Genomic DNA, 17383 nt, shown 5'->3' on the forward strand with positions numbered 1-17383 from the left:
CACATCGCAGAAGTGGACAATGTTCAAGCTGACTTCTTGAGCCGTCAACGCATAGATCCCGGGGAGTGGGAACTCTCCAAGGAGGCAGTGGTACTTCTATTTAGTTGATGGGGGACCCCCCACCTGGACGTGAAGGTACCACGATTCTTCATTCGCAGAAGAGAGCACGGCGCAGAGGGAGTGGATGCCTTAGTCCATCTCTGGCCACAGCACCTTCTCCTCTCCGTGTTCCCGTGTGGTAAATTTTGAATGGAAGTATTGAGGCTTCTACCCTTAGCAGAATTTAAAACCAGGGAATCCTGCCTGGATAAAATATCCCACTTCCACTTCTATTTCCCTACCCTTTCTGCCTTGAGACAAAAAGTTTACTTTCAGAGGTGTGTTCGAATCTACCACAGAAATTTTTTATTAACCTTTAATTCTTGCAGCACATCATGCATAAATAAACCAGTCAGTTTATTGTAAAAATATTTTCTTTATTTCACAGATACAGAAAGGCATGAATAAATATCTCTAAATGACTAAGAATCACTTTTATGTTCAAATCTTAATTTTACCTGAGTATATCCTACAATCAATGCAAGAACCATTAATAAGGAAATTGAAATTATTAATATCAGATAAATGTCTATTAATGTCATCTTTTTAGAAATTAATACATTTCTAATACATCTGCCAATGTAGAAACAATAGCAATTTAAAGGTTCTCATATACTTGAATAAAAATTATATTTACCAATTTATCTGAAGCACCCCGCTCTGTGTCTCTCTCAATCACGTGCGAAGAAAGTCTAAGTAGCACCTCTCCCTCTCCCTCAAACTGCCACTGTTTTATACACTTAAGACCCTTTGATCCAGGGTCGCTGTTACACTTCCATCAACACATCTAAATTTTATTCTGTTTATAGCTTCGCCCATTTTTGATTTTTAATTGGATTTCTTTTGTAGTTCTAAGAGAAAATCTTTTTCACTCCCTTCTGTCACACTTAATTGGCTGGCCATCTGTTTTTTAGGGTGGTCAATCATGACACCTGCGTTAGGATGCTCAATGTCATAAAATGCAGGTGCTTTCTTACTTGAGATAAGAGAAAGTGGTAAACAACTGTACTCTCAAAGTCTGAAAGTGGGACAAAGGTGAAATCTTGAGGTTTTAAGTAGGGGAAAGGTGAAAGCTATGTGCTGAAGCTTTTTCAGCACAGCCATGACCAATGTCATGGCTTTTAAAAGTAAAGGCTTATGGGTATTAAATGCTAACATGTTTCTTTATGGCTAATTGATTACTGACTTCACTAAATATAAGTAATTATCAATAAAGCACAAAATATTAAGATATTTTCTGACACCCCCCCATGGAGTCAGTAAAACAAATACTAGACATAGCTAGGTACATATAAATCAGTAAGGCACCAATAAGCCTGGGGGAAAATAATCACACAATAAACTACATATAATAAGTTGTGTCAGTGCTCAACATTGCATAGATACAAGTGAAAATCAAATGTAATAATACAAGTGTAATAAAAATTGGTTACATTACCAAATTGAATATAAAGAGATATGAGTTGACAAATCTGAGTTAGTTTCTAATAATAACCAGATATAAAGAGTTTCTCAATATTTCCTTATGGGAAATAGAGAACATTCATACCCAGGGAATGTAAATTTTAAATTTGAAGCTGCTCATCCAGTCAAGTAAGATGAGGGTTCATAATTAAAATAATCTCTATGGGTCAGAAATCTGTGATGTGTCATCACTGATTCCATCATGTATAGGGATCTGTGGGCATTAAATGCCTATTATACTTACCAATTGATGAGCTACGATCCTGAAATGGCAAGGTGCATTTTGAATAAGACACATACCAGTCCAGTCAATAATAGACAGTTATTCACAGTTCTCAGTAGATCCAGCCGGATCAGACGTTTCAGATATCTGTGAAGTCAGTCTGACTAATTATAGATATTGGAATCTGTTTGCTCGCCTTCCACTGCTGGTCTAGTCGGAGCAGAATCTTGAGTAGGATTTGGTTGCTGATGTTGGAGAATGACTGATTGATCATCCTCAGAGGAGAGAGCTGCATTCAGCCAAAGCATAAAGTCTTGTCCTTCGTCTGTTAGAGAATTAGCCGGAGCAAGGTGTATTGGATCTAATTCTTCATCCGTCACAAAAGACGGTGGACTAGGTACTGGAAACCAATTCGAGCTTAACCCCGGGCTGGAGGCTCTTGAATTTCCATCTGAAGCAACAGGATTGGCATTTGATAGGCCATGTCCATATCCTAATTGATATTCTGCCAAAGAGTAGATATTGAAGTAGCAGGGCACAAGTTCCCAGGGAGCACACTGACAAATGTGAGCACTCAAGGTTCTTCGTAGTGCTTCACGAACAGATGCCAGTCTTCTTGGCCAAGTCCAGCAATAGGAATATTGTGGGAACTTAAATAAAATATCACAGTTTTTATGCAGATAATAAGGTGCACATGTATCAGGATTGTTTTCTGAATACATCCAGCTTCCATAATCAGCATACTCATTTATGAGATCAGGTCCCAGGCAGACAATCATCGCATTCTTCCTAGGATTAGCTGGAATATGTATCTTTGAGTTTACACCTGCCATTTCTGGTTCGCTGCTCTTCGTTCTAATTTCTCTTAAGACAGAAGAAAAGAACACCAATTATTACTATGATTCCCAGGATTAATGGGAATAAATTGATCCCTAAGTCATGAAGGAGTCCACCTGCCCCTTCCATTATGGTTTTAACTACACCAACAGCTGTTTTAGCTATTCCACCCACTAATCCAGAAAAAGCACGACCCAGGGCATTTGAAAATACCTCTGGCTTCAGTAGCTCGTCTAGGATCAGCTCCCATTCACTAGCTGTTAGTTCTATCATTCTCAGATGCTGTAAAAACTCATCCTCTGACATTAACCAAAGTGAAGACAAATTTCTTAATAATACATTTACATTTAAAACATGAGTCAATAACATTTTTAACTCAGTGAATTGTACTGGTTTAAATTCCATGTACTTTATTGTTTCAGTTAACCGGGCACTAAGTGTAGGAAAAAATTCCCACGGTCCACACTTAATGACAGATAGTGCAGTAACTAAATACAATATTCCCGGTTGAAACCCACACTGTGCTTTGTTTGACCGAAGGATATAAGATCCATTGGGTAATTTCAAAAAAACTTCTACTAGAGGACCGGGATTCGGTTCTAGAGGACAATCAGCTTCTCCCTCTAGTGTGAGGCAAGTATTAGAGACCTGCACCAGGGAATTACACACAGTTACAGGAACTTTGTGACAACCTTGTGCTATGATCCAGTGATAACCAGCATTATTAATACACAAGTGGGTTGGTTCAAAGATTTTAATTGTTTTAATCCAGGTATTGCTTCCATTTGAGCTTTCCAAGAACTGACCAAAGTTCTGGATTTCCCAGCAACGTTTATAGACCTGGGTAGTGATTGGGAGAAAGATACGTCTGACCCCTTGTACTAGGGTTGAACCTAAGGTTGCCCATGGTTCTTTTCCCATTTCATGTTTGCTGACCTGCAAAATAACTTGTGAAGCCTCAACATGGGCATACTGAATTTGCTCAGCTGTGAGGTTTATTTCCTCTAATATTTTTCCCAATTGAAGGTCTCCCCATTTGGGTTTTGGGGAAGTAAGACCATCAATAAAGTGAGTAAGCTGTTCTATTCTTGCTAGAACCTGTATTTTCTCATCAGTTGTGGATATGGCATCAATCCCTAACTGTAAGGTTTGAGCTAAGTAATCCCTTAATTGAAAAATACCTGCTCTTAGCTGATATTCATTGGATTGAATACCTTTTATAGCAGTTTTAATTCTATCATTAAGATTAAGGAATGTATTTTGAACCTCCTGTTTCAAAGCATTCCTGCGCTTTCTGTTGGCTGTTCTCATCACCCAAGCGGGCAAGGGAAATGAGTCATTCAGCCATTTTGTCTGTACAATTAAATCTAACACAGAAGTAACCTCAGTGTCATTTAACCCCTCAGCTAAACCCCTGATACAGGCAGCGGTCAAAGACCGGCCTAGCACAGGTGCATTTTGAAAAAAATTAGCCTCCTGAGTAAAGAAGGGTCCCCATACCCTATTAGAAAACCTTTTATTACAAAGATTAACCTGATATTGCCAACTAGGGCAACAAAAGCAATTCTTCTGGGTGGACGAGGAACGGGTACAAAAGAATGGATTATTCCCACACGCATTATTCCACAAAGATAAATTATAAAAAGAAATTCCACGCCAATGTGTAAAAGAGACAGGTAATTCATCACAAAAGACATGATAATGTGTACTATTTAAAAACAGAATTTCATAAGGTAGTCTACAAACATAAGAAAGAGAGTCCTTAATCATTGGAAGGGGGAATCCTGTATCCTCTCCCCCCCATGTGGAATAATTAGCGTAAGAAAGAGTTACCTCAGGAAAGATGTCCATCCAGGAGAAAATGAGACCTTTAATCAAACCTGAAAATTCATAATTAGAGCCAGACAAGGAGTCCTCCAGAGGCACCTTCGAAAGGGGATTGATGCAGGCACAAGATCCATTATGAAAACAAGGACGAAGGGCAAACAGCCGCTGGAACTGTTCAGAAGCACCAATATGTGGTTGAGAGCAGTGCTGCAGTTTCCAGGATGGAGTTTCAAGGATCCCAGTAAGATTGACACTCACTGCTCTGAAACCCAGGAACAAGTTCTGATATCTAATCGAACAGAACTCTGCACGGAAGCCATCAAGAGGAGATTCCGAAGTGATGGAAGAAAGCTGCAGGGAGGAACGCTCCAGCTGCAGAAACAGAGCAACAAGTCTGGACTCTAGACCCGCAGGCAGGGACTCCGGAGAGATGCCTTGCCAAACCTGGTGAGTGTAAAACCTGAAAGGAACATCAATATGCAATAAAACAGGATCTTGCACCAGCCAGCCATGGTATGGAACAAGAATAACACCAGAAGGCAAAGGCACTGCCAGAAGAGACAAAGGCTCAGAAGGTGAGCGCTTACTGACATGTGAGTGTGAATAACGGAGCTCCTGTGAAGCTGCGGGAGAAAAGGTGGAATGCAGCTGGGTATTAGATAAGAGATAAAATAGTGAGATAGGAGATGCAATAATTAAAAGCACCCAGCAAGCAATAACATACTTACAATAAGGTCTGTAAAAAAGAAACACAGCATGCAAAAAGGTACTGATTGGGGAACAAACCATACAGCATGCAAGCAAAAGCTTCTGCTGAAAGCGAGTGAAACATGGAGGACGCTCAGATGCGGGACAAGCTACACTGAGAACGACCTGATCTTCCTGCTCCGGGGTAGGCACAGCCATGTCACCGCTGAGAATGACATCAATTGCTGGAGCAGTGGGAGCGCTGGGCAGCGGTAGATCCTCCTGACCCATTGGCATCAGCGGAAACTGCGGATGCAGCAGAGGCTGGGGGTTGAACCGAGGCTCTGGTACCGGAAAACCCCAATGTCTCGGATACCAACTTGACATCTCTAATGGACACAACTTTCCTATTCTTTGGATCCTCAGAGTCAGAAAGCAACAGTCCCGAGTCACCTAGAAATTCTGTAACAATAAAGGGATTAGACCAGTATGGTTCTAAAGAGCCACGAACATGCGTTTTGCTCAAAACTACGGAACCAATCTGAAAAGGATTTGGACTCCGAGAGGCCTTGTCAGAAGTAACCATAGCTTCTGAGGAGGCCATATTTTCAAGCATAGAGAACCCAAAGAGAGACATAGCGGGAGCTTCATGATTGGCAGTGATGGTACTATTAATCCGGATTTGGATCTCCGGAAGATGAAGGTACCAATTACTGGGGTTAGATTGCAATGCAAAAATTTGCAGACTACGCTTAACCTCACCATTAATCCTTTCAACCATTCCATTAGATTCTGGACGATGTGGGTAGGAGAATCGATGAGTAACGCTATGATCAGCACAAAAGGTCTCAACCTCAGCATTTTTAAAGGCTGGACCGCCGTCTGTGCAAAGAAACTGAAAAGGCAAAATACCAAATACAATAGCCAGACGGTTAACAGTCACAATAGCAGTAATGCGTTTCTGTGCAAATAGAAACACAAAGCCAGTAAAGGAATCAAGTACAACCAAAATATGTCTGTAACCACGGGAAGAAGTAAGGGGACCAACATGATCCATATAGACCACCTGCCCTGGTCTAATTCCCCGTGGAAGTGTCCCTTCAACATAAGGGTGTCCAGTCCGTTTGGGATTTGTGCGCTGACAATCCAAACAGTCACTGACCATTTTCTTTGCCTGACTTCTAGTCAAAACCCCATCTGAATGCTGGCACAAAGTAGCCGCATTCAAATGTAAGGAGCCATGCCTAGCAAGACGTGCCCTTACAGTTATCTCTTGCTGAGAGGCAGCCAATTTAGCTGCTTCATCTGCCAAAGAATTGTAACGAGAGTACCAGCCCACGGTCTGGTGAGCAGGCACATGCAAGACAAGCACCTGCACAGTAAGTTTCTGTGAAATAGAAAAAATTAATCTCCAGTGAGCTCTGTGTGCAATAGGCTTGCCTGTAACATCTAAAAAGTCACTGTTTTCCCACACTTTCATATGTGAATTAAACCCAGACACCACATATGTAGAATCAGAACAAACCATAACGGATCTTTCAGGATCCAAATTGGGCGTTTGCTCAATATGTGTCAAAGCCTTTTGAAAGGCAATCAGCTCCGCCTGCTGTGAACTCATATCACCTAATCGCCAAGTATGTGTGGCAAAGACTTTCCACCGACCCCTTTTATTAGGAGTTAAAATAACATTAGCTGCACCAGCAAAAAATGCAGTAAGATAGTCACCCGAGGGTGTGGCAGAACCATCAGTAAAAATTACCAATTGAACCTTCTGATAAATAGGAGGAAGGAGCCTATCCGTCTCAGTAGTTAAGCAAAGATCCTCACAAGTTAAAATAATGTCAGAATCAGCCAAACCATTCTGATAATGGAATTGCACATCGTCTCTATATTGATCAGCATGCCATTGCACCCAGCGTGTGGAGAGAGCCCTACTCTCTGGGAGGGAATGGCGAGTGACAGCCTGTAACTGAGGAATCCCAGTATAACAATGAATAATCTTACCCTGAGCAAGAGCAGAGACTTTAGACAGGCAATATCTGACAGCCGTCAGTGTACGCTCCACAACATTAAATTTCCTCTCAGGCTGAGAGAAAGTATGTGTAATATAACATATGGGCTGAGATTCAGCATGGTTACTGATTGTAGCCAAGAAATGAGAGTCAGAAACCTGCAACGTGACATCTAAATCTTTAGATGATTTACGGTGCGCCAAAGGGGCTGAAACTTTGACAGCCTCTTGCAGCGCTCTCAAACATTCAGAATGAACAGCAGTCCAATCACGTGCCACAACGGCATCTCCTTTAAGCAAATCATACAAGGGGGCTGCTAATGAGGCAAAACTAGGCACAGTTTTACGTGCAAAATTAAGTGTCCCCATGATTACTTGCAATTGGCGAGATGTCTTAGGCACCGGGAAGGATATAATCTTTTCTTGGAGGGTGGGGGCAAGGCTAGCACCTGCCACCCCGATTAAAAATCCCAGAAACTTAACTTCCTCAAAACCAATTCTGGCTTTGGCAAAATTAACTACAAAGCCTTCCTCACCCAGTACCTGTATTAGTTGAACTACAGAATCCCAAAGCACATCCAGCTTATCAGAAGCCAGATATATATCATCAACATAAGGAACAGCATTATCAATGTTATGTCGTTGAAGGAGTTCCTCAACGGCAGCAGAAAATAAAACAGGGGAATTTTTAAAACCCTGAGGGAGCCTGGTATACTGATACTGCTTACCCCTGAATGTGAATGCAGTGACAGGGGAAGTGCTAATCGGAATACTCCAAAACCCATTAGCTAAATCCAAGGTGGCTTTCCACCTAGGACGTGGCAAATTATCAATTGTAGATGCAGGATTCAACGTCTGAGCGGCAACTGTCTCAGAAGAGGCGTTAAGTACTCTATAGTCAATGACCATACGAGTACTCCCATTTGGTTTGGGCACAGGAAGGAGGGGTGAATTAAATTCAGAATATTCCTCAATTAAAACACCCTGAGTAAGTTTCTGAGAAATAATAATATTTAAATCATTGTAGAATTTCTTATGGACAGGATACTGTTTTTGAGGACTGAAAGGCTTATTTAAAACTATCTCTATCGGCTTAGGGGTCTGCACTAAACCAGTGTGGGTATGATAGAGCTGAACGACTCCTAACTTAAGCCATTCAGTAAACAAATTCTGCAGCTCAGCCTCTCCAATGATGGATTTGAGCTGAGGAGAAAATGAAGCTTTTACAGCCTCAAAGCCATAAAGGGGGGTCCTCCAACATCATAGAAGGCAAAACAGGCACAGCAGCCTGTGTGAAATAAATTGCAAAAGGATCCTCCTCATCAAATAAACATGCCACTTTTATGGTACGGGACCCTTTGAAGTAAGGGGAAAAGATTTCTACAGTCGCTAAGGGAGCTTGAGACTGCTTCCCTGCAAACATAGTAATTGTGACATTTTCATTTAAATATTGAATTGTATCCCATTCTCTAGTCAGGATATTAATTGTAGTACCTGAGTCCATCATGCCCACAAATAGATCACCCTGCTCCCTATTCTGGATCCACAGGGGGTTTAGACGTGGAGCCAGCATTGCCATGGAAAGTGGCTCGCTTCACAGGCTTTTTGTGAGAAGAAGGGGGAGGGCGGTCTGCCTTAGTTACAGCTCCGGACACCGCTGGAGGTTTCTCAGGAGCTGGAAAGCGGGCAGGAGGGGTCCCACGATTATCCCTCACAGGATAGCGGGGAACCCACCCAGTATTAGAGGGATTTCGTGGAGGGGGGGGTGTATAATCCTGTCTAGAATTCCCAAACCCCCTATTGTCCCTCTGATTTCTATCCTGGGAAGAAGGATTCCTAAAATGAAAACTCACCCGTCTTGAGTTTTCTCAGGCTGAGTGCGCTGGATCTCCCTGCCCCTTTCCTGGGTCTGTCAGACCCTGGCTGAGCCTGTTTAAGTGGCTTAGAAGGTATTAATGGACGACCAGCCGCCTCGAAGACTTGCTGGATAATGAATGGGAACTGCTCATGTCGATCTGCCGGGGCCAATGCACTTAAACGATTACTAAGATCAATACGAATAGAGGTATCAGGCATGACGTCTTTTAAAATCTCCCATACTTGATCAAAATTACTCATAGTAACCAGCATGCCAAGAGAATATGCAGCTGAAATACCAAACTTTTGCAAAATATGACGCAGCACTTCACCGAGATTTGTGATTAACGGTTTCCCAAATATCGAACGATAAGTCCACCCGTAATAACTCCCCCAACTTTCGCAGAATGAGGGGGGAGGAACCAAATTCTGTGGCATCAGAGTAGAAATAATATAATGTCTGGTACGAGAATTACAGGCACCAGTGACAGCTTCAAGCGCGACTAGTCTAGTGGCCAGATGTTCAGGTATCAGATTAACATCAGCTGGAAGCGTCCCCAAAGCCCGCCTTACTCTATCTGCTTTTCGATCAATCTCACTACGGGTCCCGAATTCTCCAGGCGTCCCCAAAGAAAACGAGGTTTGTCCGTAATGATCTCTGAGCGTTTGAAAGCAGTGCAATAGGGCATTGTAAAACGCATTCTTTTTCCCTGCCGGAATTTGATCCACAGGCGGGGCATCAAAGGACAAAATAGCATCAAGAGGCGGACGCGGTTCAGTGAACGCCAAGCCCCCTCTTTTTTCAGAAACCGGAATTACCGGATTCTCTACAAATAAGCATTTACCAAGTGAAAAAGACATCTGACAATCAGGGAGAGCAAAAGGAACAAAATCCTCTTCCGCTCTTCTATGTAGCCCCTGGTGTCTGCCCTGTGCAGTAAGAGCTTTTAAACGACAAATGTCAACATGAAAGCACGGTGACGAGTCACTGGCCACTTGTAAATGCAGGACAAAGGACTGATCTTCCCTGATATGATTGGCTTCAACCCACTTACGGAACGTTGCTTCTTGAGAAGCTCTAATTCTATAAGGGTCAGCCATTGCAACCAATTATAAAAACTGCTGCAAAAGGCAAAATTACATGACTGGAAAATAATATTTAATTCTACAGGAGATTTAAACCACGTTGGGCGCCATGTGGTAAATTTTGAATGGAAGTATTGAGGCTTCTACCCTTAGCAGAATTTAAAACCAGGGAATCCTGCCTGGATAAAATATCCCACTTCCACTTCTATTTCCCTACCCTTTCTGCCTTGAGACAAAAAGTTTACTTTCAGAGGTGTGTTCGAATCTACCACAGAAATTTTTTATTAACCTTTAATTCTTGCAGCACATCATGCATAAATAAACCAGTCAGTTTATTGTAAAAATATTTTCTTTATTTCACAGATACAGAAAGGCATGAATAAATATCTCTAAATGACTAAGAATCACTTTTATGTTCAAATCTTAATTTTACCAGAGTATATCCTACAATCAATGCAAGAACCATTAATAAGGAAATTGAAATTATTAATATCAGATAAATGTCTATTAATGTCATCTTTTTAGAAATTAATACATTTCTAATACATCTGCCAATGTAGAAACAATAGCAATTTAAAGGTTCTCATATACTTGAATAAAAATTATATTTACCAATTTATCTGAAGCACCCCGCTCTGTGTCTCTCTCAATCACGTGCGAAGAAAGTCTAAGTAGCACCTCTCCCTCTCCCTCAAACTGCCACTGTTTTATACACTTAAGACCCTTTGATCCAGGGTCGCTGTTACACTTCCATCAACACATCTAAATTTTATTCTGTTTATAGCTTCGCCCATTTTTGATTTTTAATTGGATTTCTTTTGTAGTTCTAAGAGAAAATCTTTTTCACTCCCTTCTGTCACACTTAATTGGCTGGCCATCTGTTTTTAGGGTGGTCAATCATGACACCTGCGTTAGGATGCTCAATGTCATAAAATGCAGGTGCTTTCTTACTTGAGATAAGAGAAAGTGGTAAACAACTGTACTCTCAAAGTCTGAAAGTGGGACAAAGGTGAAATCTTGAGGTTTTAAGTAGGGGAAAGGTGAAAGCTATGTGCTGAAGCTTTTTCAGCACAGCCATGACCAATGTCATGGCTTTTAAAAGTAAAGGCTTATGGGTATTAAATGCTAACATGTTTCTTTATGGCTAATTGATTACTGACTTCACTAAATATAAGTAATTATCAATAAAGCACAAAATATTAAGATATTTTCTGACACCCGCCATGGCCCCTGGTGGGAAAAGTACTCCGGAGAATAGAGATCCACCAAGGTCTGCTAATACTGGTGGCGCCAGAATGGCGCCGTCAGCCGTGGTTCGCAGACTTGATCAACCTCGCGGTGGACGGTCCTCTTCGCCTGGGACATCTGCCACGCTTACTGTGCCAGGGTCCGGTATTTTTCGACCAGGCAGATCGCTTCTGTCTTGTGGCCAGGCTTTTGAGAGGCACCGGCTGAGAAGGCGAGGATACCCGGAGGCCATGATTTCGACCTTCCTCAAGGCTAGGAAGACTTCTACATTCATCTCCTATGTCCGGGTATGGAAGGTTTTTGAGACCTGGTGTGGCTCCATAGCTGTCTCGCTGCGGAGCGCCTCAGTGGCTCAGATACTATCTTTCCTACAGCAGGGCCTGGAGAAGGGATTGGCCTACAATTCCCCGAGGGTGCAGGTGGCTGCCCTTGGATCCCTGATCCATCACCGAGAGGGAGCCCCTCTTTCCTTTCATCTGGACATCGTCCGATTTCTCAAGGGAGTGAAAGTTTGGTTCACAATATACACTTTTTCAAGTTGAAGAGGTTTGTTTCCTTGATCCATCTTGCTTTCTTCAGGCTTTGATATTCTTAATACTGAAGGGTATCAGAGGGTGCACTAGCTTAAAAGGGAGCACCCTTCGAAGATTTCGGAGCTTCAAGCGCTATCTTGCAGGGAGCCCTACCTCAGTTTCATGGATTCAGGAGTTTTCTTGCGCACGGTATCCTCTTTCCTGCCCAAAGTTGTTTCCGCATTCCATATGGATTAGGCGGTGGAACTCCCGTCCTTCTCAGCTGACGATTCACGAGATTTACGCAAGCTTGATGTCAAGCGCATCCTCATTCGCTATCTGGAGGTCACTAATGATTTTCGCTTGTCTGATCAACTTTTTGTCCTTTGGAGTGGCCCAAAGAAGGGGTCTAAGGCTTTGAAAACCACAATTGCTCACTGGTTGAAAGAAGCTATCTCGGCAGCGTATATTGGTGCTGGTCGACAGCCTCCGGTGGGCATCAAGGCCCATTCTCTTCGAGCTCAAGCAGCTTCCTGGGCGGAGAGCCATTCCGTCTCATCTCAGGAGATATGCTGAGCAGCCACCTGGAAGTCGTTACATACCTTTGCTTGGCGCTATTGTTTGAATCTACAGCCACCGGTCTTTGACCCCTATGGCAATTGGGTCATTCGAGCAGGGCTATCCAGGGGCCCACCCTACGTAGGGAAGCTTTGGACATCCCACTGTCTGGACTGATCTGGGTACATAGAGGGAAAAGAAAATTATTCCTTACCTTTTCGTTCCTGTAGTACCACGTATCAGTCCAGACACCCTCCCTAAGGATTTATGGGATTGGGATTGCCTCTCTGCTCAAATAGTTTCAGTATTCAGCGCCTTTTCTGGCTGTTTAATGGTTCATTTTGCAAGTTTTGTTGATTGTGAAAGTTTGGTTCACAATAAACACTTTTTCAAGTTGAAGAGGTTTGTTTCCTTGATCCATCTTGCCTTCTTCAGGCTTTGATATTCTTAATACTGAAGGGTATCAGAGGGTGCACTAGCTTAAAAGGGAGCACCCTTCGAAGTTTTCTCTGACTCCATCTGCTGGAAGGGGGAACATAACCCACTGTCTGGACTGATCCATTGTACTACAGGAACGAAAATTAGCAGGTAAGGAATGATTTTCTTTTTGGCTTACCAAATCAAGAAGGCCTGTGAAAACCTGATCACGCCAGACTTGCTAATAAATACTCTTAAGGGTAGCAACTTCCTGTTAGCAACATTTTTACTGGGTAATTAGCCTTCTTGAAAATTCAGATAGTGCTCCTTGACGTGCTTTGTTTAAGGACGTGGCCTTAGAAGCAGTCCTGTGCTTTTTCCCTTATGTCTGCATAGCAGTACCCCAGACCGTAAAAGTCAGGGCACATGTCGATTGTCATCTGAATCCAATTCCTCTTCCACCCACACCCCCACCGCTGTCAAAACAGAGAGTGATGCTGTAGTTGTGTCAAATTTATTGGTTAAGGGTAGTAATCCCATGCCTTCTAATAAGGATAGTAACAGCTTCTCCATGCAGGTTACCCTCTTGCCTAATCAGTTTGCCAGACATAAAAGTCAGGATCTCCATTGGTCGTTGTCTGAATCCAGCTCTCATTTTCCCCCTGCTGTTGAAGCAGAGAGCAGTGTTTCAGTTGCTTCAAAAATATCAAGGCTTATTGGTTGAATAGTAATCGCTGCATCCTTTTCTTCATTTCAATCCTGTAGCTTTTAGGGATCCACAATGTTTATCCCATGACCCTTTGAATTCTTCGACTGTTTTCATCTTCACCATTTACTCCGGAAGGACATTCCAGGCATCCACTATCCTCTCTGTGAAGAAATATTTCATGACGTTGGTTCTGAGTTGTCCCCCTGGAGTTTCATTTTTTGACCCCTAGTTCTACTGATTTCTTTCCAATGGAAAAGGTTTAAAGTTTGTGCATCATTAAAACCTTTCAGATATCTGAAGGTCTGTATCATATCTCCCCTGCACCTCCTCTCTTCCAGAATATACATATTCAGGTCCTTCAGCCTCTCCTCACAAGTCTTCAATACTGATCCCACATCATTTTAGTCACCCTTTATGGACCGCCTCCATCCTGTCTGTTTTTTGAGATATGGACTCCAGAACTGAACCCAGTACTCCAGGTGAGGCGTCACCAAGGACCTGTATAAGGGCATTATCACAACCTACTTCTTACTGGTTATTCCTCTCTCTATGCAGCCCAGCATTCTTCTGGCTTTAGCTATCGCCTTGTTACATTGCTTTGCCACCTTCAGATCGCCAGACACTATAATCACATGATCCCTCTCTTGGTTCATGCACATTAGTCTTTCACCTCCCCCCCCCCCCCCATGACATACAGATCTTTTGGATTACCACATCCCAGATGCATGAATCTGCATGTCTTGGCATTGAATCCCAGCTGCCAAATCTTTGACCAAGCTTTCTTAAATCATTTTTCATTCTCTCTACTCCTTCAAGGGGTATCCACTCTATTGCAGATCTTAGTATCATCTACAAATAGACAAACTTTACCTTCTTTCCTTTCCACAATGTCACTTACAAAGATATTAAACAGAGCCGGTCCCAAAACCGATCCTTATGGCATTCCATGTAACACCGTTGTCTATTCAGAGTAGATTCTATTTAGCATTACATGCTGTCTCCCATCAGACAACCAGTTTGTAATCCACTCCACCACCTTGGTGCCCATTCCTAAGTTTCTCTTTTTATTCAGAAGCCTCTTATGGAGTGGAGGAGCAGCAGCTTGTGAACCAGGGTTCAAATCTCACTGCTGCTCTTTGTGACCTTGAGCAAGTCACTTCATCCTCCATTGCCTCAGGTACACACTTAGATTGTGAACCCTCTGCGGACAGGGAATTACTTTCAGAACCTGAATGTAATTGCTTTGAAGTGATGAAAAGCAGAATATAAAAAGAGATTACCACTGTGCAGTATCATATCAAAAGCTTTGCTGAAATCCAAATAAATCACATTGAGGGCTCTTCCTCTATCCAGTTCTCTAGACACCCAATCAAAAAAGATCAGATTTGTCTGACAGGGCATGGTTAATCCATGCTGCCTCAGGTTCAGCAACCTACTGGATTGTAGATAGTTCACTATCCTTTCTTTCATCAGTATCTATTAATCTCACACCTCTGTGGTGGGAAAATTAACTGGCCTGTAGTTTTCAGCCTCTCTCCTTCCACTCTTGTGAAGCAAGACCACAACTGCTCATTTCTAATCTTGCGGAACCACTCCCGTTTCCAGGGATCTATTGAACGGGTCTTTCAGCAGACCCAGCAGCACATCTCTGAGTTCCCGAAGTATCCTGGGATGTACCTCATCCGGCCCAATGACCTTGTCCACTTTTGTTTTCCTTGCTCTTCCCATACATTCTCTTCTGTAAAAGGATTGTCTACTTCATTCCCTTCTATGGTCTTGTCAACCAGCAACAGTCCTTCTCTAGGGTCTTCTTTAGTGAACACCGAACTGAAGTATTTATTTAATATTTCTGACATTTCTTCATTTGTCTCTACACATTGCTCCTTGTCACCTTTCAATTTCACTGTACCACTTCGGGACTTCCTTCTTTCTCTATGTCTGAAAAATGATTTGTCACCTCTCTTTATCTCTTTGGCAATCTTTTTTTTTTCCGCTTGACCTTTTGCTTTCCTGATTTCATTTTTCATCTCCCTCAGTTTCACCAGGTAATCTTCCCTGTGTTCCTCTTTTTTTTGGGATCTTTTGTACTTTCTGAATGCTTTTCTTTTTGCCTTTATTTTTTCAGCCACTTCCTTTAAGAACCACATTTTTTTCTTTTTCATTGTACTTTTGTTTAGTTTTCTAACATATATTTTTATTTATTTATTTAATTTTATATACCGGCAACCGTTTGCACATCGTGCCGGTTTACAGATAACTTAAAACAAGGATATATATAGGCAAAGCCTTTACAAGGAACATTGTGTAACCTAGAACATAGTAACAGATCAATAACTAAGTAAATAGGGGAGGGAGGGGAGGGGGTGGTCGAGACAAAGGGGGGGGCAGGGGGGGGCGGGGGGGGTGAAGACGGAAACGTGAGGAGAAAATATGTACAGGGAAACAATGAACAAGTGGTATGTACATAGGTTGTGTGCAATATTTGAAAATGCGCAAGGGCAACAGTGAAAGGGGTAAGAAGATATGTACGGTGCTAATAAGAGATAGATTATTGTGTGCATGATAAGTGAGGGGTTTGTGGTTGTCTTGAGGGGATGGGTGTAGGTCCTGTGGTAGGGGTGTTAGTACTAGTACTAGATGGAGGTTGGGTTAAGGTGTTTATAGGTGGTGAAGGTGATTGGGGGTATGCTTGGAGGAAGAGCCAGGTTTTGAGTTTCTTTTTAAAGGTGGGTGTGGAGGTTTCGGTGCGAAGGTCAAGTGGCATGGAGTTCCACAGGGAAGGGCCTGCGAGGGAAAGGGCCCTATTGGTGGTGGAGATGAGTCTTGTGGATTTTATAGATGGGGGGATAAGAGTTCCACGAAGGGAGGAGCGTGTAGGTCTTGTGGAGGTACGAGGGAGGAAGGGTGTTGCCTGTGTAATAGCTCCTTTTAATTTGGCCCACATTGCCCATTTTCTTCTAGTCTTCTAGTTCTTCCTCCAGGTACATCCCCATTTTGTCAGAATCTGTATTTTTGAAATTCAAAACTCGCATCTTTGTGTGACTTCTCTATATCCTATCTGCGAAATCAAACTATACCATCTGATGATCACTGGTGCTCAGGTGGGCACCTACCTGACATATTATCCCCATTAGTGAGCACTAAGTTGAGTATCACACACTCCCTTGTTGGTTCCATTACCATTTGTTTGAGCAGAGCCCCTTAGCATATTCACTTTTTGTTCATGAATAAGCAGAAGCTTTTACTATTCTTGTGTCATTTGATGGAATATCTTTATTTTTGGAGCTTTATTGGCCAAAGCTGAGAATGTACCTGAATGTAATCTGCTTTGAAGTGCCAGAAAGAAGAATTTAAATCAAATAAATTAAAATAAAATTATTACAAGACAAGATACTACCTCATTTCCAAATTTCTTGAAAAGTTGTAGGTTGGTTTGGGAGTAGAGGGACATTTTCTTTTACATTTTGAGTTGATAGGCATGGACTTTCCAGAAGCTCTCAGAAATACAATTGTCTTTATTTTATGCCATCTACAAAAGCAGATATTTGTTCAAGGATCTTTCGTGTTCCTTGCTAGGAGAAGCTTGTGCTTTTCTTTATTTTGCAATTGACTGAAAAAGTACACGTGGTATAAAGAGGGACTAAATGTTGCGGAAGCCTTATGGCAGACTTGTTTTTAAAATATCTTTAGTCCCAGTGGGGACATTAAGGATCAGAAGTACTAGCATTTGTTCCATAGACACAAAATGGGGGAAAACCCTTTAGTACATCTAACTAAGAGATTTAATATTTTCAAGAAATATCCTTGCAAACAACTGAATCCCATGCATAACAACAGAAAATAAAAAA

General features: G+C 42.2%; 2 protein-coding genes across 6 annotated transcripts in view; one reads left to right on the forward strand and one right to left on the reverse strand.

The window, feature by feature from the left end:
• ABITRAM (actin binding transcription modulator) overlaps window positions 1–17383 on the forward strand; it is a 124518-nt gene that overhangs the window by 39770 nt on the left and 67365 nt on the right. The gene's annotated exons all lie outside the window — the stretch shown is intronic.
• Window positions 1222–6761, reverse strand: LOC115084735. Its single transcript, XM_029589982.1, has 2 exons — window positions 4457–6761; window positions 1222–2650 (listed from the first exon to the last, which is right to left on the reverse strand). The coding sequence occupies exons 1-2, from the start codon at window positions 5522–5524 to the stop codon at window positions 2642–2644; spliced, it is 1077 nt and encodes a 358-aa protein (XP_029445842.1). The 5' UTR covers window positions 5525–6761; the 3' UTR covers window positions 1222–2641.

The sequence above is a fragment of the Rhinatrema bivittatum genome, chromosome 2 (genome assembly GCF_901001135.1).
Source record: "Rhinatrema bivittatum chromosome 2, aRhiBiv1.1, whole genome shotgun sequence".
Taxonomy (NCBI): domain Eukaryota; kingdom Metazoa; phylum Chordata; class Amphibia; order Gymnophiona; family Rhinatrematidae; genus Rhinatrema; species Rhinatrema bivittatum.

Bases quoted from the DNA above. Each gene is read 5' to 3' on its own strand.
- LOC115084735 (XM_029589982.1), bottom strand. From the start codon at position 5,524: ATGTCAAGTTGGTATCCGAGACATTGGGGTTTTCCGGTACCAGAGCCT.